General features: G+C 47.4%; 1 protein-coding gene across 3 annotated transcripts in view; it reads right to left on the reverse strand.

The window, feature by feature from the left end:
* Window positions 1-7,817: 7,817 nt before the first annotated feature.
* The window catches only part of PRDM11 (PR/SET domain 11), a 52,248-nt gene continuing 36,492 nt past the window's right edge, over window positions 7,818-23,573 (reverse strand). For 2 of the 3 annotated variants that reach the window (XM_040600226.1, XM_040600225.1), the window contains exons 6-8: window positions 21,936-22,123; window positions 18,208-18,810; window positions 7,818-17,397 (exon numbers count right to left, since the gene is read on the reverse strand). In XM_040600226.1, coding sequence (XP_040456160.1) covers window positions 15,233-17,397; window positions 18,208-18,810; window positions 21,936-22,123 — 2,956 coding nt within the window. In that variant the 3' untranslated portion in view covers window positions 7,818-15,232. The remainder of the gene's footprint in view (window positions 17,398-18,207; window positions 18,811-21,935; window positions 22,124-23,573) is intronic. The other variant, XM_040600227.1, reaches the window with a different exon arrangement.

A 23,573-nucleotide genomic window follows, 5' to 3' on the forward strand; every position in this document is an offset into this window, starting at 1 on the left:
TGTGTCTAATTCTGGGCCAGAATGCAAGAAAGATATGGACTTACTGGAGAGAGTACAGCAGCTGGCCACGAAGGTGACTAAGGGGCTGGAGCATCATCTGCAGGAGGAGAGGCTGAAAGAGCTGGGACTGTTCAGACTGGTCAAGAGAAGGGTCAGGGTGGGAATTTATCAATATGTATAAACACCTGATCTGGGAGAGGAGAAAAGAAGATGGAGCCAGACTTTTCTCAGTGGTGTCCAGTGACAGGACAAGAGGCAAGGGCACAAACTGCAATACAGGAAATACTGTTTGAACACATGAAAAAAACAAAGGAACCCACCCCCCCCAACTTCTTTACTGTGAGGATGGTCAAACACCAGAGCAAATTGCCAAGAGAGGTTGTTGGTAGTCCCCATCCTTGGAGACACTCAAAATCTGATGGGATACAGCACTGAACAACCTGCTCTAGTTTACTCTGCTTTGAGCAGGGGTGGATTTGGACAAGATGATCTCCAGAGGTCCTTTCCATCCTTAATGATGTTGTGATTCTGCTAAGAAACCGACAAGGTTGATGCACACTGAAAACTCTGTTATCTTTACGCTTCTATTTTCTTTATAGATGCTATAGCCAGGAGTTACAGGACCGTTTTGGCCAAACAAACAAACAAGCAAGCAAGCAAACAGAAAAGCTAAGTATGCCCAGTGTTTTAATTTCTGATATTGCTCCACTGGCTAGAGGGTATTTAAACAAAAAGAAAACTGACTTTTTGTTCTGCTCTATGGATTTTTGTTTACTAACAAAAAGCTCTAGGAAACTGTGAATAAACTAGGCACAGGGTTTTAGTTGACAGTGAATTATAATAGTTCTGTGTTCATGATTTGCCTGTAGATATACCTATAGATTTGGAATAATTATTTCCATTTAAGTGCAAAATTCACTGTAATGTTGGCCTACTCTACATATATGTTCCGTGATTCTTCCTTCTTTTTAGGGTAAGGATAAGAAGGATAACTTCATGGTATGTGGTGCGATGCTATTTGGCTGGCACAGGAAAGCCTGAAGGGCCAAATATTTGCCTTGCTGCCAAGAGGTTTCTCTAGTTCTGCCTTCTGCTTATTTTAATGAGCCTTTTATAACATCTTGGTGACTGATTGTAAACAGCATTATCTGCCTCTGCCCCTGGTGATTTTGGCACACCCTGTAATTAGATGGCAATCCTATAGCATCTAAAGGCATAGCCACTTGCAATCTGATTTTGCTGTGACAAAATAATGTCTTCTTTTACAGCAGAAAAATATGTGTATACACACTACTTAACAACAAATCTGTCTTACAAGCAAAGTGGTGCCATCAGCATTAAAAAACTGTTGCTCCTTGCTTTGCTGCAATGGAATTTAAATGGGGAAGAGAGGAAGAGTGAAAACACATGCATCTTTCCCGGCTGGATCATTTTTGTTGTCTGGCATTTTAGCCTAGAAAGAATGTTTCTTGCATTTCAGCTCAGCCTGAACAAAGGCTGCCAGGTGTTTATTTAAGGAGGCAGCCATTTGCTATGCTGGGGTCAGAAGCAAGCACAGTTAAGTGTGCTGGCTGTCCCAAGCAGGAGGAATGCTGCCTACGTGTGGTACTGGAGGGGCAGGGATGCTCAGCCAGGGCCCTTTTGAACTCTGTTAATAGGAGTTGTTTGTCATTGCATTCCAGCACCTGCCCAGGGCCTCGCCCTTATCCCTCTGAACACCTATATCACCTGTTTAGCAATGCTTGTATGCCCCTGAGCCTCAGCATCCAAAGGGCTGGAGGTGCTGAACTGGCCCAAGCAGACAAACTGGGGGGAATTGTTGTCGTAGGTAGGCGACAACATCATTGACATAAATGCAAAGTATTTGCAAATGCATAGTCCCATCATATCCAGCAGCTTCAGAAACAGAAGCTGTTGAAGTATCACTGAAGTGCAGTAAGTCCAGAGAAATAAAGCCATGGTTTTCAGCTCCTGAAGCTGTAAATACAGGAGCATCAGCGAACACCACTAGCATGTTTTAAGTTAAAAGGTGCTGCTTATAAACCGCATCAGAAGAGAAGAAGCAAAAAAAAAAAAAAAAACCAGTTATGGCACTTAATGTTCTTTAGCTACGTGTGTGACCAAAAACAACCATTAGGGTCTCCAATGGCTATTTGGTGGTTGCGCTGATTATTCTGCCTACTATAACATGTTCAAATGAAGAAGCTGGAAGTCAAGAGACTTTGGGGAGAAAGGAATAAAAACCCCAGAGGGTGGGGGCAGTCCACCTGGTGGAATGAACAATCCTTTTCACAAAGGGCCAGAGAGTTGTGAATTTAAGGACAGGGATGTGCAGTCCCTCATCCTGTGACAAAACCCAAACAACATATCTACTGTAAATGAGAAACCGCTTCCACATTGCATCCAGCATTGCGTGGGAGAGATGCTCTCCTGCTGTGGCCTCTATTCAGAGGCCAGAGAAAGTAACTTGTGACTACATTAAGGAGTTATTTGGTTAAAATATAGGTTATAATCATGCTGTTTTGCCTCAACCTGCACTCAGATCTAGATCTTCCCAGAGAAATTTTTATTTTAGGCAATTTGTGCTACAGTAGACAAGATTAAAAAGCACAGATCACTGATAGTCACTAAAACATCTCTGGGATGTTCTAGACTCATCACCACCCTCAGTCCCCTGCCCCAGTTGTAAGGGGGGGTTGTTGCAGCTGGTCTTCTGTAAGGGTAACACTTTTTCACTGCACAGTTTCCCCCTCACTTCTTGTCCCAGATATCCCTGCATGGTGATAGGAACCATGTTTACTTTGCTATGAGGTAATAGATCAGAAATTAATGGAAAATTCCCTTCAAAAGGGCTAGGAAAATTTTCAAGCTCAAGTATTCTCCCCGGCATTACTGTGCTTTCAACACCTTGAACAAAAGTACTTTGCATTTTGCTAGCATCTGTCATCAGTATTATCTGGCAGTAGTGTCCAAAGACACCCATTTTTTTTCCAGAGGTTTTAATTTGGGCTCTAGAAATACAGCTCAAGGTTTTGCCCAAATTTTCCTGATGCCTGAGATGAGTTGAGCACAATGACATTTAGTAAGGGCTGGGAGACAAGAAGGCTTGGACCACGCTTCTTGCACTGTTTTGAAGGTCAGTTTGAAGTTTAATTGAATTGAAGGGCAGAGCTTTGGCAGCATTTTTTTATGTGTTTCAGAATTTAACTATGTCCAAAAATGTATTTCATTCATTTGCTGAAAGATAAGCATGATGAGTAAATATACTTCACACTTTATATTGTTTCTTCTGTTGGTAATAATCAAATTGCACTAGAATAGTAGCAAAGTGAAATAGTGCTTTGTAGCCTTCCAGCATGAGAAGGTTACTTGGTCCTTTAGTGTCCCAGTGTGTTTATTGTACAGAGCCAGATATTGTTTGTCAAGTCTATATTGTTTGCACAGTCCAAAGCACAAAAACAGAGCATGAGGCTCAGCCATTGCGTCTAATGTTAACAGCACAACATGTACATCACAAGTAAATAATTCCAACCTGTATCAACAGTGTGTCTGCGTTGTTTACTCTAGGATAAGACCCCTCTGCTTGCAGCTCATGTCAGGGGTACAAAGCACGGGGATGAGCCAACATCAGAAGGTCCTTGGAAGGCTGTCATCAAGGGATGAGTGTACAATGAGAAGGTGAGCACTCAGCAACGGAGTCCCATCCTGGCCAAGCATAGAAAACCTATTGGCTTTTTCAGCAAGGTGGCAGCTAAACAAAGCTGTAGAGGCTTTCCTGCAGCTGCAGGGAGGTGATGGAATAGGATCCGGGAATCAGATTCCTCACAGATACTGGCTCCATCTCCAAAACAAAACAAAGAAGTGAGTTTGGATTCAGTCTTTTTGCTGATCTCAGTACTTTCAAGGTGGTGCTGATGATACTCTGTAAACTGTGCATCTCTAAGGAGGAATACCTACTTAGCTGACCTGATACCATCACTGGAATTAGCTGGTTCCAAACAAGACACAGAGATCAAAAACTGCACATAAAAGTAAGAGAAAACAGATTTTTGGAGCAGGAGTGGGAAGTATTTACTTCATTGACAGTTTGGGGGCACTCCCTCACCCATCACAGTCAGTGTTAAAGCACGAGGAGAAACAACAAAGTGAGTTTGCGGGAGCCCCAGGCTGCTGCTGGCTTCACAAAGAGCGTTGCCACCAACCTGTCAGCTGCACAGTGAGGTTGATTCTACTGAAGTATTTGCCATGGACATGGAGGGAAAGTAGCTGTGTTTTTGCCACACTTGGAGCTGAACATGAGTGGTGCATTTGCCAGGGACAATCCTTCCTGCCTAGGGGATTAGTGCAGGGTCAATCAGTAATTTCCAGCATGGCATATTGAAAAGCAGCAATAACCGCCACAGAACCATTCTCCTATTAACCCTGCTGATCATTGTCACTTCAGATTTATTAGAAGCCTTTCCCCTGCCACTGTATTTAAAATTTAAAATGGGACTGGCCCATAATCCTCTGTCTGCCAGGAGGGTGACACCTAACCCAGCAGTTGTGTCGCACCCTTCACCAGTGCTAGCCCTGGAGGTTTGCAGCCAGTTCCTCCACTTCCCTGAACTCTTAAGTGACTGCTGAATGTGGAATAAACCCAGCAAGAAAGGGGCTCCAAGAAGCCCCTGAGAAGGCAGCTTAGGCCTGCAACCTACCCTCTACCCAGTTTTTGAGGTAGTCACCTGGAAAGTCACTTTCCCAAGTGTCATCTCCATGCTGTTCTCCCACCCCTGCATGCCTCTGGAGGGAACACCAGTCTCCTCAGAAATGGAGCAGCTGACAGCAGCGCAGACAGGATACTTGTTTTTCCCCTTGAATCAAAACAACTTCAAATAGGGGACTTCAGAGAGCTGAGAAGTCTAGTTAGCACATATGCTGTTCTGCAGGAGCCTTTGATTATCCTTCAGATATTTTTAGAGCTCCTTGTAAATGAGCTGTGGCTCCATTTGTGTGGCAACAGCTCTGCGAGAAGCAGCCTCTGGTCCGCTGTGCCCACTGCTCTGTGCCACCATGGAGCTGGACCTGGCACTGCCTCAATGCCTGCCCTGGGCCCTCTGATTTAAACAGCTTGGGGGGCACCCGCCTAAAGCCACTGATGTGCTTGGCTGCCCATTTTCCCTCCTGCCTCAGGAGAGGCAGATAGAGAAGACAGACCCTAGGAAGCACTGCAACCCCCATCTGGTTGTGCCTGCAAGCCCTGAGCATTGCAAGCACCAGAGTCCTCCTCTTTCCAGGAAGAAATAACACACTGGCTTTTTTAGCTAAAACAAGTTTTAAGTGCCAGCTGCTAACAGCCGTCTCTGTGAAGGATGTCCTGGACACCAGCAGAGTTGAGGAGGAGGAGTGCACCAGGTTTAATGCTATGACAACCATCACAGAGGAATTTTTCAATTTCCTTTTCACTCATATTGACATGAGAATCAGAGGTCCTAAAAATGAAGGGTGCCTTTAGTCCTAGATCAGATAAATTTGTGCAGGCTTCCCTTCCTGACACTGGCTCAGATCATGCACTTTGCTTGAAGGGTTCTTGCTTTTAAGTCCTTGGTTTGAAGTTATCTGCAAGGAGGCTGATCACTGCCAACCATGGCAGTGTCCACAGCACAAAGCCAGTTCTAGGAAATTAATTACAGTCAGCAATGCATTTTACAAGCTGCTCTGGTTCTTTACACACAGTTGAGCTTCTGAAAGTGAAGCATTGTCCTGCTTTATGTGCTGCTAATTGACTAGCAAGGGCAAAACCCCAGAGGTGATGTTTCCACCACTGGCTGCCAGGTGCCTTGCAAACCTGGAGCCTGTTAAATTGCAGCTAAGCCCGGACAACCACCAGGATTTTGCTGGGCTTGTTTACTGATCAATTAAATCACTGGCAGTGAAAGATGCCAGAGAATGGCAAATTGTTTGTAATACTCCAACTGCTTGATGTCTTCCGGGAAGTCACTAAAAGCAACCTTTTCTATTTGATCACTAATTTTGGGATATTTTCACTTCTGAGTCTGGAAATCACTTCTTGCTTCCAGCCCCTGTGGCTACTGTCCCTGGTTAAAACTGGGCGGCATTCACTCTGAAACAACAAAAGCTTCTGCACAGCCCTTCACCTGTGGGGACCAACACATCTGCACGCATGCTTCCCCTGGGCCTAGAGCCCTCTAAGCCCAAACCTCCCTCAAGGCCAGAATTTCCACCCACATTTCCTTCCCTTCAGGATGACCAGCAAGCTGTGTTGCACTGGCACCTTGCAACCAGAACAGCCACCAGTGGGACACAGCTCAGGCATCAGGTTGACATCCAAGACTATGAGCATCCATATGACAGTGGAGCCTCAAAGGGGAAGCAAAAAACTTTTTATGCCATATGCATCCATCACATTAAACATTTGCTAGAGGGCTGAACTGCTTCCCACTTCATGTAACACTGGCTTATCCACTGGGTATGGATCTTGGGTATGGATACCTGGGAAAACTGAGATCCCTCCAGACCCAGTTAATTAAAAAGCCAGTCCTCTTTATGAGAGCTTTCACCTCTACATACTGAAGCTCAGCAATACTATCAGTATCAACACTTGCAGCATGCAGTGCAATATACAGGATCCATACAGTCAGCTGCACAGCTTCCTCCTGTTTTCTGATTCCTCCCACCGACACACAGACACATTTTCAGCTGAGCGAGCAACTGTTTGAGCTGTAAGGGGCTTTTTTCTGCCTGTGTTTCTCTTTAGCTGTGGTTGCCACCCTGTAGCAGGGTTGGCCTGAACCTTTGCAATGCCCTCACTGCTTGCACTGCTCTGCAGACAGGCACTGCTCTGCAAACATGCACTGTAGCGGAGGAAGGACAGCCCGTAGTCCATGCTGTGCCTTCACGGTGGGGCGTATCTCCCGCAGCAGCCAGGCAGAGCCTGAGGAGGCAATGTTTTCAGCTTTGACAGCTGTTTGGTCCAAAAGCGCAACTCACAGCCCAGCGCTAGACCATGGACACTTGTACTTCTTTCAGGGGTTGGCTCTCTCACCCACGCCGATTTAGCAGATGTAAGAACTCCTGCATACAAAATTACTCTTATTTCATTGAACTGTTTTAAAAGTTGCACCTTTAGTTAATCCACTGTGGACCCAACCTCAATTAAAATTTTCATGTCAAAGAAGAACCAAATTTAAACCAGCCCATTCTTTTAAGGGTAGAAAAAGTCCAACTTCCTCTGGCTTTGCAGTACACAGAGTTCATGAAAAGACTCTCCATCCTTCAAACCAAACCAGACATACAGGCAAGGTTTTGTCAATGTGCATTACAAGCACAGCCCACCACAGCAAAGCCAACGTACCACTGTACCTGACTGGAAAGGGAGACCAGAGGCTGCAAGGGCACCCACTCCACACCCTCCCCAACTGCGGCACATGCTGACATACCTGCGCTGGTGCCAATGCCTGGCAGCCACAAGCTGCTGGGAGGTGGCAGCTCCTGATCTGCACCCCTGCAGCCCTGGCACAGCACTGCTATAACCCAGCCCATGGTGAAATGACACAGCTCTATCACAAGACAAGCTGGACCTGCTCACCAAGGTGAGGGCGTTGAGGGGCTGCAGTTAGCCCAGCATGGGAGGAAGCAAGTCACCCAGGAGAGCGCTTCAGGGGGCTGCAATTAACCCTTCTGGATAAAATAGCACCGGACCCGCTCCTTACAGTTGTGGGCTGGGGAAAAGGAAGTGCATCAGCTTACACGCCCTTGCTCCGGCGAAATGACGTTAACCTCCAAGATCAATGTAAAGAATTAGTAACCCAACTTGATAAATTTAAATGTTTTTTTATTAACAATCATTTTACATTACAAGGATAATATGACAAAAGGAAGGTTCTCGTGTACATACTATGATATATCAACATAGCTCTATTCGTATCCAGTGTCCTAGGTCCTTTCACACAGGTACTATAAAGCATAGTCTGTAAAGTAATAACATTTTAATGTTCTCCAAAAGAGTGATATTAACATATTAATACATATGTAGTAATAGACGTCTAGATATTTTTCTCTCATTTTGTGTGTGTGGGTGTGGGTGGTGGTGGGGTGGGTGAGAGATTGCTTGAAACAGTTCAGCAGGGCTGTGCTTGGATGTGGATGTGGAGAGGTCTGAGACAAAACCTCTTGTCTTCTGGAAGTAGAAATACATTTTTGCCAGCAGTCAGGTGAGTCTATGAGGATGCCATAACTGGCAGAAAACTCCGTAGCCCTCCTATAGCATTCAGGACATTACAGCATATGAGACATGGTTCCCCCACGTAGCCCAGTGAGCTTATTTGACATGAGGTGCAGTGCATGGGAGCCCCTCGCCGGGCAGCAGCACTGTCGGCATGGGCGGGTGGGCAGTGAGGCAGCGGGCTGAGCCTACGTGAGTGTCAGTGGCATCCGAAGGAGGGGGCTGGGAGTGAGGAAACCGTCTCTGAGGTTTGTGAGGAACACGTGCCAGGGAGCTCCCCACCGGCGCTGCGCAACTGAGGGGCTGCAGTGGAGTGGGGAGCCGCTGGCAAGCGGGTTGCGGCTGAGGTGGATTACCAGTTGTGTGGAGGAGAGAGGCCTGGGAGAGGGTGCTGAGGTGTGTGACAGGGCTTGGGGGGGAACTTGCACAGCGTCTGCTCATGCAATACCAGTGTAACGAGTTATTTGGTCGTCGGAATTACAACTCACCCTCCTCCCGACCGAAGCCAACAACTAAAACAGCGAGGAGTGCAGTGGTTGCCAGGCCTGGTGTGGAGCTGCAAAGCCAAACCTCCATGCCTCCCCTTCAACTCTTGCGGGGAAGCAGTGCAGTGACCCACCACCTGCTGCCAGCCCAGCCAGAGGTGCCTCTCAGGTCTCCCCAGGTGCCCACCAAGGGCTTCACCCTGCAGTGGGGTCACTGTCCTACAAGCGGCTGTGTGAAGGGAGGGATGAGGTGGCTGTCCATCCTGCAGGCATTGGCAGACACCCAGGGAAGGCTGATCCACCCCCAGTCAAAGCACAGAAACACCTGTCAGGTGAAAACAGGTGTCTCTTTGCATGGGCAGGGCAAGAGGGGTGCACCCTTTGGTGCTTCTAGTCTGGCAAGGTCAGCATGCCGTGTGTTAGGGCCTAAAGGCACACATGCGCCACCGACCATGCCTTCTGCGTGACCACATCATTCCCTTTCCTCCAGAAAAAACACCCAGGCCCTCGGCCAGGCAGGCTGCCCACCAGCCGAGACGCAGCTGTGAGACCTGAGGGAGCGGAGCAGCTCCTGCAGCAGAGCAGCAGCCAGCCTGACCCAGCAACAGAGCTGCGCGTGCCTCACCAGCGGGGCTTGCACACTGTCATCCTTACCACTCCGAATCCACGGCCTCTTCTCATTTGTGCTGCTCCAGCTCTATACACCATCCCTGCCACCAACAACCGCGCAGCAGTGACCCTCCCTCCACGCAGTAACGTCTTTGCTTTCCTGCTGCCTTTACCCCAGCACCACAGCCGTGTCACTGACTGATGCCCGTGAGCAAACCTACGCTCTCACTTGGTGCGGTGTGAGCGCCTGCTGGCACACGGTCTCCCTGGCAGCGTGCCGGCGACTGCCGAGGAATGCCGGGCAGAACAGCAGAAAGCCACGTTTTCACAGCACCAGTACCCGCAGTTGCCAACCGCATCCATGCAAAGAGAAAAGTGCATATGAGGGTGGGATATGTATCTGTCCAAGCCTGTCCACAGGACCTCAGCCAGAGGCTTACTCGGGAGAAGACAAGGACACTCAATCATTTTCCCCCCACCAAGACATTCCCCTATTACACAAATCTTATTTAGCACTTGGTTAACATGCCAGCAAGGAAACCCCTTGCCCTAACCACAGCAAAGCCCCTCTCCATAGAGTGCTATACACGTAAATGTAGGCCTCAGTGTATGGCTAAAACTATCCCAAAGTCCAAAGTCTTCAGTGTTACATGCCTTGTGCCTGAACACAGGGCCAGCCTTACACAAGGGTGGTTGAGTCTATCTCTATATTATATCTTTATATCTATCGAAAACATAGAAATATATAAATATATAGGATTTTATTTATAGATATATAAGCATGTGATTTTAATCTTTTGTACTGTGTGTATATGTACTGGGATGTGCGTATATACAATATATAGACCATATGCGTATGTACTGTATACATACACTAGCTTACATGCACACACATCATACGTGTCTCCAAGGGAGACAGGAATTGCATAGGCATTACTGCATTGAATACAATGGCTGGGGGAGCAACGTACCATTTCTCTGCTTTTAAGACCTCTTTTGACAGGGCTGAGGGGAATACGCAAAAGCAGATGCTGTTGCTGCTCATTCGCAAGCCGGCTGTCTAGGTTGTCTTACCCACTGGTCAAACAAACACCAGTCTTCATGAGATAAGAAAGAAAGGGGACCCTGAAGACCCCACGGGACACCTGGTTGAGTTTGTGCTGTGAGAAAGAGATGGACCGAGCCTGAATCATGTCTAAGGAGTCATGTCAGCAAAAGCGCGACCAGAACAGGGGACCATCGCTGTGGTCAGCTCGAGACCCAAGGCAGATGACACACTGGGACCCTGCCCACTGCATCCCCTCACAACCTCCTGTGGCATCCGCATACTTTTGCTGGTATGGGAAGAGCTTTGGTCTCTTGTGAGGATTATCCCTGCTGAGTTCAGTCTTGTGGCCGGAGGGTCTGGACCTCTGCAGCCACTGGTGAGCCCTGCAGAAGGACATGTCTGAATGTGCTTCATGGATTTCTGCTTCACAGCAGGGTAAAAGAGGCAAGGAGCCTGAGCAAAAAGTGAGGAGAGAAACTGCCAACCAAAAGGCCCATGGGCTAGAAATACAAACCCAATGGTCTAGAGAAGTGTGCATTATTCACAGTCAGATGCCATAGCAAAGACGCAGGGGGAAAGAGAATAAAGAGCTCATTTGAGAAAAACTAAACCCTTCTCTCTTTGCAGCTGAAGCACTTCAAGATGCTGTGAACGTGTTCAAAACAACTTCCTCTTGCTCACTCAGGGCAGCAGGAAAGGCATGGATTAAACCTGATGCGTGGCTATCTCTGAACCAAGGTGGCCTCCCTCTGTGCCATGCTGAGTGAGCCCTCCCCACGCCTGCCGCTGCCTCCTGAGGTTTGCAAATAGGGCACAGAAAAGCACTTGCTCCCGGGAAAGGCTCAGCAGGCAGGCCACTGGGAAGCCAGGGGCACTTTGCATTGGTATTCCTCCCTCCTCCCTATCTTGCTCATGCCGGCAATCTCAGCAGTCACGTTTATCCATGGCAGTAATAGCTACAGATCTGAGATAGGTGGGTAAACCTACAGGGAAAGCTTTCAAAGCACCTGCGTTTGTCTAGGACAAAAGCTGGGCTTATTTTCTGACTTGGGGGCAATCAGGAATTGTTTGTGTTGGGGGAGCTGGGCTGGGCCAAGCCGGCTGCTCCGCCAAGCACTCATTTCCCCCCTATCACCAATGCAAGGGGTCTCTGAGCCTTCCCATCATGGGTATCTGCAATATCCCATGGCAGGGAATCACACTTCCTACCGACATCACTCACAGGTGCAGGCAGTTATTTGCAAAAGAAACCAGCACTTTCCCCTTGCCACCTGACTGCACAGATAAAAAAGCCACTCGCTGTGCATTTCGCTTTGCCATCAGGAATAAGAGCAGCCAGTGAAAGCTGTCACTGATGAGAGTGGGATCTGCAAACGCACCAAAGGGAAGGAGTGACAAATTAGAGGAATCATTTCTGAACAAGGCTCTGGCAGCTCTAACCTCGCTGACAAGGCAAGGCACCATTTTCTCCCCAGTGGCAAAAGTAAAGAGGCTCAGAGCAGGAGTTGTAAACAGGCCTCTCAGGTGGCTCAGGACAAGCACTGGGGGAGCACTCCTGTCTGCAAAGTTGTCTGGAGACTGTCTGCAAGTGTCCCTTCCCTCCATGTAGGCCAGGCACTTTGACGGGCCTCTGTGACAGAGCCATGTGCAAAGGAGCTTTCACTGCAGCAAACAGAAAGGCAGGTGGTTTTTAGTTCCCTCCACAAAGAGCTATGGAGTTCGGCAAAGGAAAGTGAAAAAAAGGGGAGGACAGAAACTGTCTTTACAGCCTCTCCAACAACCACGGCAGCTTGCATCAAGTATCTTTGTTACTTTTGCTTCTACTGCCTGCTGTGTGCATGCTCGACAAGGAAGACTGTCCCCCACCTGCCCATTCCCTGCTGGTGCATCAATTCACTTCTTGTCTCCAACATCTACGTTCACCTTGCTCATTTCCAGGTCAGAGACTGAGCAGCAATTCTTCTACCTTTTCTACCTGGGTTTTTTTTGGTGTTTTTTTTTGTTTTTTTTGTTTTTTAATCTCCAAAAATTCTAACTAAGGAGGGAGCCTGCCATCTCCCCAGCAGGGAGCAGCTTTGCGACCTTTGTGGCAGCACCCTGAGCAGAGCTGAGTTGCCGGGCCTGAAGGGCTACAAGCACCTCTTGTGGAGAGATCCCTATTTTATGGTCAGGCAACCACCCACCCAAGTCTGCACAGCTGGCGGGGGATTTCTAGTTTAATTTTCACTCCTCTAAATGAATGGGGGTAAATCTGATCACATAATTTATTGGGAAAGACAGGAAAAATGCAAATCTGATCACATCATTTATTGGGAAAGACAGGAAAAAATGCAAACAAAGCCTTTTTTTTTTTTTTGCTTGCTAGGTGTTGCATATTGACACCCCAGCGCTGCAACGGCGCAATGCCCTGACCTAGCTTGTGGCGTTCCCATGAGGACCGCAGGGAGAAGTGCCCAGCGCCTGCACTGCTGCCGGTGGTCCAGCAGCAGGCCCTGGTGCAGGTGCCCCCCACTGCCCGAGCCAGCCGGCAGGCTGCACATGCCATCTGAGGTAAGGCAGAGGGGACAGGGAGTAAGTGCTACGGAGGGTATGCCGCCTGCCCAGCCCTTGCTGCTACATTCGTGGGGTCTGCTCTGCTCCCTTTGGCCTCTCTGGCCAAAGAGCCCCGTTTTACAGCAAAGAGTGCAGAGTCAGGATGCAAGGATGGGCCAACACTAGTGCTTCAGGTGGGCTCAGTCCCTTCTCAGTCCCATAGGGACAGAAGGGGAACACTCCCAAAACGCTGACCAACACCAGTCTAGCTGTTCCTGTGGGGTCTGAAAGCTGAGCCAGTCCACAGCGGCTTGGCTGTACATCTCTGCCTGGTGCTGGCTGTGTGGTTCTGCTGAGGGCAAAGTGGTTAGCGGGAGGTGAGCAAGACCTAGGCAGAAGTGCGTGTTTTCCCGGGGAAGACAGTGTGTGAACCCTGGCAGTGAAAGTGACTCCAAGAGAGATCGGTTCCAAACATGCTACATCTCCATTGAAAACAAACAAAAAAGTTTAAAAAATAAAATAATATTTTTTATATATATATATATATTTATATAAATGAAAAGCTATCAACTAGCAGCAACGGTTCTAGAGATATCTTAGCACCAAGACCAAGGGCAGGGGGGTAACAGGAGAAAGGAAAGGTTCAGTGTTGCTGATACCACCATCATGTTTCCAAACAACACAGCTTGGCACAAAGCTCATCCCTCTGGGAAGTGAGATCATGTTGGCTCGGACACCTTCTGGACAACAGGTTCTCACTCCCATGATGGTCTGGTCAGGTTGGTGCTGTCCATGCCACATCAGCAGGGCAAGGCACTAGCATCTGTGGAGTTTTTGCACCTTTTTTGTGTTTTTTTTTTTTGTTTGTTTGTTTGTTTTTTATTTTTTTGCTTTTCTAACCTGAAGTGATATTGTGTGAATGCCTGGAGCTCATTTACTTTAAAAGAATAAAACAACGAAGAACCCCAAGCCCACAGAACAATCTCTTTGTGATGGAAGGTGCAAGTCCCCCATTCACATTTCAGCTGGACTCTGCATCTCTTCAAGAAAGGAAGAAACATTTCGCAGGAAGAAGCAGAGCATCCCTTCTTCCTGCTGTCATCAGGCTGCTGTGCTGTGGAACATGTTACCTTGGTCACAAGAGAATACGTGAACCTTTGTAGGACATCATCACATGAATATAATCCAAGATAATCTTGCATTGATAGCTCCTGCCACCAAACTGCGGCAGGTTTTTCTTTCAGTCTTTCCAAACAAAACGAAACAAAACAAAACAAAACAAAAACCCCACAACAATCTAGGATTATAAAGACGTAGTATAAATAATGTAAATTAGAATATAATTTTTTAAGCCTTTGAATCTCTGCCCAGAGATGGCTCTTGACTCATTGGCTGTCTAGCTTCCACAGCAGCCCTGGTTTTGAATGAATAGTTGTATATATATATATATATATATTTATCTCCTACAATATAAAAATATAAATGCAAAAATTTCCCCCTGCCTTCTCTATTTTGCTATTTTATAGTCTGCACATGACACCATGTAATAATATATGTATGATAGACTGGTACTATGGTTATCATAAAAGGAGCTGAAAGCCGAGTATTACTCTACAGCCCAAAAGTAGGGAGAATTGAGAAAGGGGCGTCACAGTTTAGTGGAGGCATTTGTTTCTAAATCAGAAGAAAAAACCAAAATAACACCCCCAGCCTTTCCCTCCTGCCAGTAATCTCTGTAAGGAAAGCTCCCACTTAAGTCAAGAGAACTGGGTGGAGCTGGAGAGCCAGGGGCAACATAAACGCACAGGATGCTCTGTCGGAAATCAGAAATCTGACGGTTGTCAACAAAAGGCTCAAATGGCTCAATAACTGGACTGAACAACGGAAAGAGAGGCAGAGATCAAAACCAAGGGGAAAAAGAAAGAAACAAACCCCGAAACAAGACAACACAAAAAAACAACTCAACAAACCGACAACACACATACAAAGGAAACTGCCGGGAGGCTGAGGCTGACAAAGACCCGTCATCTAGCTTATAGATAGTTAGGTTTGAACATGTAGAGTATGGCCCCAGCACATGCTTCTAAAGAATGAAATGTTGCCACCTACACTGCAGCTGCCATGGTTGGAGACACCAGTAAATGTCTAAACATTGTCTCAATCTTTAAAATTCTGCTTAGCTTCTATCAGACGCACATCGTCTAAACTTTTAAATTTTCAGTGTGGGTTTTTCCTTAATATAGATTATATATATATTTTTTTTATAATATATCAAAGTTTAGAGTATAGATTAAAAAAATTATTCAACAGCTTTCTGATCTGAGGCATTCCTTCCTAAATATCGGGGTAAAACTCAGAGCCATGGTCCATGCTCTGCAACATTGGCTTCTGATCAAGAGATGACATCCGGCTCAGCATTTCGGCTGACAATGCGTAACTATTGCCCGACTTCTCCTCGAACCAGCTATCTAGCGCCCTTTTGCAATCAAAGTTGGCAATAGGTGGCCCATTAACAGCAATCGTCAAAAGATCACTGAGCTGCTCCAGCGTGAGCCGAGAGCGGTTGTTTTTGCGCACCCTCTGCAGGGCGGTGCGCCCCTTCTCACAGCAGGCCGATGAGGTGGGAAGGACTTTGAGGATCTGAACTATTTTATTTAGGAGGGGGAATCTCTGTTTGTACTTACAAATGTGACTGAGCAAGTCTTTAAAACCATTTTTGGTATAATAATCCACTTTGAGTTCTCGCCACTCCATCAGCAGACTCCCTCGGGTGTCCATCCCCTCTCTGCAAACCTCTCTGGAAAATGATGGGACCGTCTCCAGGTGTTCGAATATTTGTACCATATCCTCTTTCCCATAGCTCATGAGCTCATCAGTGCTTCTGGGCCAAGCTGCGAGGTCAAATACCTGACAAGCCTTCACAAATGTCCGGCTACGGGAATCGAACCTTTGGGCTAGGATCACCTGGGTCTTCTGGCAGATCTTTTCTCTGATCGACTGGAATTTGGCTTCAGCCACCCGTAGGTTTTTCACAGCAATGCCATTAAAGCTTTCACGGAAGTTTTCCTCAAACTCCTGCAAGTACTCCCCAGGCGAGTCTGCTAGCCGGCTGATCTCCTGGATGGCCTCCTCTATTTTATCATCCACCTGTGACACAAGAAGGTACTCCCCTTGGAAGACGTAGGCGAGGCGTGAAAGCACAGCAATCACATCCAGCAGGAAGTAGATGAGTTTAATTGACTGGTAGTCCATCAGGAACTGCAGGAGGGCCAAGGCAATGGCAGATGCATCTGCCCTTTGGGTCTGGCCGCTGACATCTTTGAGATGGGCCACAACCTCCAGGTAATCCTTGATTAGAGCGTTGAGCACATTTTGCTCCCCAATGATCCACTTCACTGCTCGAATGTCCCCTAAGAACTCGGTCTCCTCGCACAGAGTGGCAGCAGTGACCCTCAACTCACACATGAGTCGGGGAGAGTAACGATAGAAACTGAGCAGTTGCTTCAGGTTGTTTTCTAGCTCCTCCAGGCATGGAAGTTCTTTGCCACTGATTGCATCCAAAATTTCCAAGTGTGGCCTGTGCACCATAAAGGGCAGGCAGAGAAGCCAGGGCAAGGTCTTTCTGATTGTCATGAACAAGTTGGCTCTCAGGCTGGCAGTAATGTTAGCACCATCAACTCCTAAACCAATTGTTGGCTTCTCATCCTGCAATCGTATTCCCAGGCTGGAAAAAGCCCTGTCTAATGCCTGGAGGTAACTGTCTGTTGTAGAAAAGCCCAGTTCCTGAAGAGACAGGAATTCAGTTGCTGGAGGCCCATCGCTGCTCGTGTACTGCACATAAACTGCGACCGTGTCTGCAAGCAAGTCATCGCTCTGCCCATCTAGAATGATGCTGAGGAAGGGAGACTGTCGGATGCGTTCAACCAGGTCCTCTCGAAGAGCCCGGGCGATATGGTGGATTAAGATTTGGCAGTCTCCTTCATTCATGTATTGATCCACCACCTTGAGTTCACACTTTCTCAGTAGTTCTGCCAGAGGCCGAAAGTCATAGTAGGGCCTGCCCTCCAAGGCCAAGTGGTAGGCTGTATTGAAGAGTAGGGTCATATTTCGGCACATCTCTTCTGTCTTCTCTGGGTGCATCCTGAGCTTGTAAAGCTGCAGGCACTTCTTGTGGAGGTTGCTCTGGCTGTGAAGCTTTATTGTGTGTATCTTGAACTGCTTTGAACCAATGATGAAGGCTGAAGTCCGAGAGGATTGCACTGTGTACTGCCTACAGACATGGCACCACATTTCATTCAATGTTGGGGAGTACCGCAGAAACCAAAACTTTTTAAGCCACTCCTGCTTGAACCGCCGTATCCTCCGGCCTGTCGCAGAAGACATCTTGGAAGGCTCGTCTGTAGCAGCAATCATGTCATTGGAAACCGATTCATCAGCTGAGTCCACTTCTTGGTCATCGTCCTCCATAATCGTGGGAACAGAGATGATACTTTCTGAAGCTGTAAAAAAAAAAAAAAGAGAAAAAAAGGAAAAAAATACGGTATTTACAAAGTTGCTAAGCTACTGGTGACCGTAGAACATTGCCTGATGAGCTGGCCACAACCTGCCCTCTCCTGCCCACAATGCACTATGGGTAGAATTTGAATCATGGCTTTGAAGGGAAAATAAATCAGTGTTTCTGCATATGAACTTTGTCTCCAACATGCCACAACAGACAGCAAGAAAGGACACTACATGATATAACCCAAATATTCCCTTTGGTGAAGGTTCTTGGCTGCTTGACAGCACGTTCCTGGAGGAAATGAAATGTATCTTCAGAAAGGGACACATGGTTGTGTTAAGGCAGTGGAGGAAACAGAGAGGGCCTTTCCAACAAGGGACACAGCAGGACATCATTTCATACACAAAGAGCACACATTTCAGTGTTACCACAGAGTCATTCAGACTTTCTTGGTAGCATGTGAGGCACTGCGGAGGGGCTTCCGCTGAAAGAGAGTGCATCAAAAATACAGCAAACAAACTGTCTGCAATGGAATGTCTTTTTTATTGGCAGTGCATTATTGATTACAATGGCAACAAATAGAGCAAGTTGTCATACAGAGTCTTTCCCAGACAGTGGTTTCCACTGTGCCCACAGCATCAGCTCCTGGCCCACCCAGTCACAAAACCACATGAATGAACCTTCCATGGAACCACGTGTTCACCTGAATACTCAGAGTAAAACACTTTAGATGGGTACACAGCACACAGGCATCTCACTACTCTCCTTAGGCAGGGTTTGGAGAATGCTGTTACTCGGCAAGGCTTACCTGTGGGGTCTGAGAACTCTTGGAGCTCAGGTACCTGGGGCGGTAACACAGGTGGCTCAGGTAACTTCCCAGATCTCAGCATGTCTAACTCTGCCTGCAGCTCCCGGATCTTCTTCTTCAGCCGGATGCAGTTGGGGCAGAAGGAGGTGGTGGGGATTTCGTGGGAGTTGCCTTGTGCAGAGGCCAGTGACAGCTCGGTTGGGCTGTCTGCTTTGAGTGACAGGGGCTCTTCTTCCTCGTCTTCAAGGATGCCCACCTCTTTGGCTGAGCTGAAAGAGGAACTGTGGGGGACCTTCCACTCCCCCTCACTCCGGTTTCTGCTGAGGCTCAGGGAGCCATGCTGCATGGCACTGCTACACCGCTCAAAGATGTCTTCAGCCTGGTTCTCTTTGAATTTGGCAGACTCCAAAGAAGCCTCCAGGACATCTTTGAAGATGAGGTCAATCTTTTTTTTCTTTGTTTGGGGGTGGAATTCCCCCTCGTCACAGCTGCGCTTATAGGGGCTCTTCCCTTGCTTTAAGGTGGCGAGCTGGAGCGGCCCCCTTGCGTCCTCTTGATTTTCCACATTCTTTTCTGACTTTTCCCTCTGTGACTTTTTGTCTCCTAGAAAGGAAAACGAGGGGTGGGGATTATCACTGGGAACCGAGCAACATCCCTCAATCTAAAACTCAAACGAAAAAAGAACAAAAAGGCAGGCTGAATCCCTGCAGGTCTGCATGTTGCATTACGAACCAGGGAACTGACACAACTCAGTGGAAACCGAGGCTTGTGAGAGGAGGAGCCCTGCTAATGGGCACGTCTGCAAAAACAGAGACAGTCCTGGGTAGCCACAGCAGAGTAGAACCCACACGCTTTAAAGAGAAGAGAAACTACAGGCAGCTTGTTTAACCTAAAGGTATAACCAACCTGTGCTGGAAGAGGACTACGAGGTGAATGACTGATCACAGTGGAACCTAACGCCCAGAGCCCAAGCGCCGTTTTGGCTGGCTGGAAGACCTGTGTCTGTTTTGACTTGGTAAAAGGTATCAAGTGTACAGCAGTGCAGCGAGAGATTCGGACCGTTTCATGACAACCCCAGCGTCTGTGCACGCTACAGCACGAAGTTTGCAAGCCTCTTTACCGTCATTCAGTTTGGAGGCTGCTCCAGAAATGCAAAGGTAAAGGAGTAAAAATAACTTGCACTCTTAAACCCCAAGGTACTCATTGTTAACTGAGCTACAATGGGTGAACGCCCTCCAAGAATGGAACACATAGCTTGTCCCAATGGAGTCTAAGAGCGTGGCCATTCAGTGATTTAAGAAAAAAAAAAAAAAAGGCAAAAAAAAAAAGCAACCTCATACAAATTATTAATTGCTTAAAATAAAGGGAATAGCCAGATTTCCTTACCTGGAAATTCAAAAGACGATAGGTTTGGTTCAATTTCCATCATTCTTCTATCTTGTAAATAACTTCAAGCATTGATGGCTTCCCAAACAAGACGCTGCTTTATGCTGATTTTTTGGGGTTGTTTGCTTTTAAAGTGTATTCATGCTTTCATAAGAGTTACGGAGCAAAAGCTACCATTCCCTCTCTAAGGAGAGCAATGCTAAGAATGCAGAAAAGATGCAAGACTCGACACAGTTAGAGTAAGGCACCGTAAAAAGGGCTGGCCTGAATGGCAGGGATTTTGCACTGGGTTTGGATGCTGGCTGGCAAATCTAGCCACTTCTTGAGTGAATCCATAACAACAGATCTCATTTTCAACACACTGATGAGAATTCCTATGGGCAAAGCTTTGAATCTCTGCCTTAGTATTTCCCCTGTTATGGACTGTAACAGCTACTGGCAGAAGTAGCAATTTAGAGAATGGATTCCTCTTCTTTCTCAGTGATTTTTTCCCCCAACCAACTGAGTGGTTCAGCCCTATGGAAAAGCCAGAAATCACAAGACAATCCCTCATATTATTGGTCTCAACTCCCTTGAGGAGGCGGGTCAGAAACTACCGACAGCAACAAAACCCAGGAACCATGTTATTTTTCCATGAGTTAATGAAGTGTGCCACGTCACGCGACAGAATCATCTGCAGAGGATTTCAAATCTTTTAAATTGAAAGTGACTCAACAGATTTTGGTGCCCCTCGCTGACCACCTCCCAGTGCCCTCCCAGCTGAGGCTGCAATGTCTCTCACAAGTCTACAACCGCCCAAGTGATGCTCCATTTTGACAACGTCTCTGCACTCCTTTTGCAAACACAGGCTGAGGCCAGCTTGCCGCAGGATGAGCCCATCAGGATGTCAGGGGGTTTCTAGGATGGTCTCCGCAGCCGCATGGGATTCAACCCGACTGTGTGGTAGGCTACGGCAGGTCCCGAGAAGCCCAGAGGCAGATGTTCACCACACATGTAGTGCAGAGCAGGCTGTGAGTCACCATTCCAGCTCACACAAACCATGACACCATGACAAACCATGACTAAAGGCATGTCTGTATAGCAGGGCAATAGCTCATAGCCTTGGTGCCCCTCCAGAGCAGCTGCTCCAAGAGCACAGTCTTTCTCTTGCCGTACTTTCAGAAAGTACTAAGCCATCCAGACAACTAATGTGTGCATGTTACACAGCAAAATCACTGCAGCCTGTACCTATCACTCAGTGCTGTTCATTAACATAAAAAAGCACATTCATACCGATGTCAATTCAGAAGTGGGAATTGCCCAAGTACAGCCATCAAGACGTAACACTGCAAGTGCATAATAACTCTAAGGTGGTAGAGGATAACCAGATTTTTCAGGACATCTTGTCCACCCCATGATTAAAGAGGAGACACCTTTTACCAAGTCAAGGCAGCAACAGCAGCTGTGTAATAATATACACGGGAATCTTAATTAGAAAGTTATATTTAGTGTGGCTGCCCCTCTGAGGCCCTGCCATTCTGTGGCTAGGCCTGGAAAGAAATGCCCTTAATTAAATTCAGGTATCAGGATTGTATAGATGAATAGATGCATTAAGAATTTTTGTCCTCCTCTGAAGTTTCCTATATTGCTGACATGACATTGACCTAAAGAACTGCTGGGTTTGTTCCAGCATGGCTACTCTTAAGGTAAGGTAATAATTTTTATCCAGGGAAGAATCAGCCTAACAAAGCCTCCTGTATGTTGTACATGCACTCTAAGGTTGTGAGACTAAGGAGTCTCTAGCTGATGTCGCGCTGATCCCAAATTATCTTTCTGAAGAAAGAGGAAATAAATTAAGCGAGGAAAATGGACATACAAACACACCAAGGAAATCTTTCATATGCACACAAACCCAGCCGGAGCTCCCTCAAACAGGCTGCTCACAGAAGCCAGAAAAAGCAGCATGTTCAGAGGAAAAACCTAATGCTGTCTGTGGGATCACCAGCTTGGCAATCTTCAGGCCAGAAAGTCTAGTGATGGGGGAGCTCGGTGATCCCTGGGCTTTGCGTCAGGCCCTTGCAGCGCACACACGACACGGCACAACACAACACATGACATGACATGACACAGCACAAATGTTTCTTTCGTGATCTCTATGACAGTGGTTATCATTGTTATATATTGTACACTCATCCATCCACACCACACAGAGCTGGGGGCTCTCATCCAGAGGTGCTCTTCTTCTAGAAACGCAGCCCTCCTCACACAGCCTGTGCGCCACCTACTACACCCACTGCACTTGGTCTAACAAGTGTGGCAGCCCAGGGGCATCGGGGGAAAGGGTGGAAAGGGAGGGGACTCACCGCTTGTGAGATTTCTGTTGATGGTCTCCTGGGACATACTGTGCAACCGCTTCATGTAATCCTCACTGTACCAGACCCGCAGCTTCTCCCCAGGGCAGATGTCGCGGCAGGCACGGAAGTAAATCCTCTCGCTGTGCTGGAAGGCCATCAGGTTCTGCTCCCTCTCCTCCCGGGAGATGATCACATACCTGAGGGTGAGGTGACAAGGCAGGTGTCAAGCACAAACTTCTCTCCTGTGCCCCCTCTTGTACCAGAATGACAACCACAATGAAGCCAGAATGACCTTCAGAGAGAGCCATCAACACAGCCAGGCTGGAAAGCATGGAGTTATAAGTAATGGTGTGCAAATTGCCAAAGATACAGGACAACAAGCATGGACACCCAGGGAACACCAAGCCAGTGGGTCCATTTCTGCTGGGGAAGGGACAACAACAACGTACATCCAATCTGAAGGAGTATCTGCCAGTAGGGGTGACACAGACTCTCATGGGCAGAAACCTTTGCCTAGTGATGGAAAGAAGGACACCTGGGCTCCTCACCACCAATTCACATCCCAAGGCCTCCTCCCTTGTTCTCAGGAACATCCAGAATACGGCAGGGTCCCTCTGCCTGTCTCTTTCCCCAAAACATCATCTTCCTTTTTAGTAGATACCGGATTTCCTTGCTTCTCTCCTCTCAGGCAAGCAGAATTGAGCTACCCAGGACAGAAACAGAGACACCTAATGTGCATGAGGGTATTCGCTGGTTATCCAAAAGGAGACCAAGGACATGCCAGTACTGGCAGTTTTGGTGCTGGGGCATTCAGTGGGATGGGACACAAAAATACAAGCAGCCCTGCAAGTGGAAACCCCAGCACCACTTTGTGGGTGTCTCCTGGCAGTGCTGACAGAAAGATCATTTTCTGGGCATGGGATTTATTTTCCTGATTTAAACCAGCTAAATTTCCACTCAGCAGAAATGTATTAATTTCCCACTCCAAGCAACTGGCCCTCTGTGCAACTTGCTAAGACAGTGATCTATAGATAGGATCATATTATCTGCTCTCACACTCCTCGTGTTCTTGCTAAAGGACATGAAAAAGGCTTGGTAATACTGGTTCCAGCTGCCACCAACATGAGCTCGTAACACTTGCCTAAGACCAGGAGGAGGCTCCGTCACTGCACATACAGACCCAAAAGCAGATATGAACAGTTCATAGCTAAAAGCTTTTTCTTCTTCTATGCCATTTGCCTCTATTATTCAGCACTTCCTGCTGTAGTGACATCAATGAAGGACAGTGGCATATGGCTCCTCTGACATCTGCTGCTACTAGTCTTTGCTCAAACATCCCCTTATAGCTCACAGGTATTTCTCTGGCTTAAGAAACCCATCAATTTTCCCTTGAACACTCTCCCCTTCTCCAGCCATATGCATGTACAGATAAAGACACAAGCCCCCCTCACCTGCACGTGATCACACTAACCCAACACAGATACGGTCACAAATTGGTGAAACTTCCCGCGAAGCACAGAAAACAAGCCTGCAGTGTCTCAGACTGCCCGATGCTCCAGCAATTCTGACTTTCATGTTAAGCAACTGTGCCTGTGCCTGCAATCAGCTGTTTTTCCTAATGTATGCCACCCAGGATGCTCTGCAGTC

Source organism: Falco naumanni, chromosome 7 (assembly GCF_017639655.2).
Source record: "Falco naumanni isolate bFalNau1 chromosome 7, bFalNau1.pat, whole genome shotgun sequence".
Taxonomy (NCBI): domain Eukaryota; kingdom Metazoa; phylum Chordata; class Aves; order Falconiformes; family Falconidae; genus Falco; species Falco naumanni.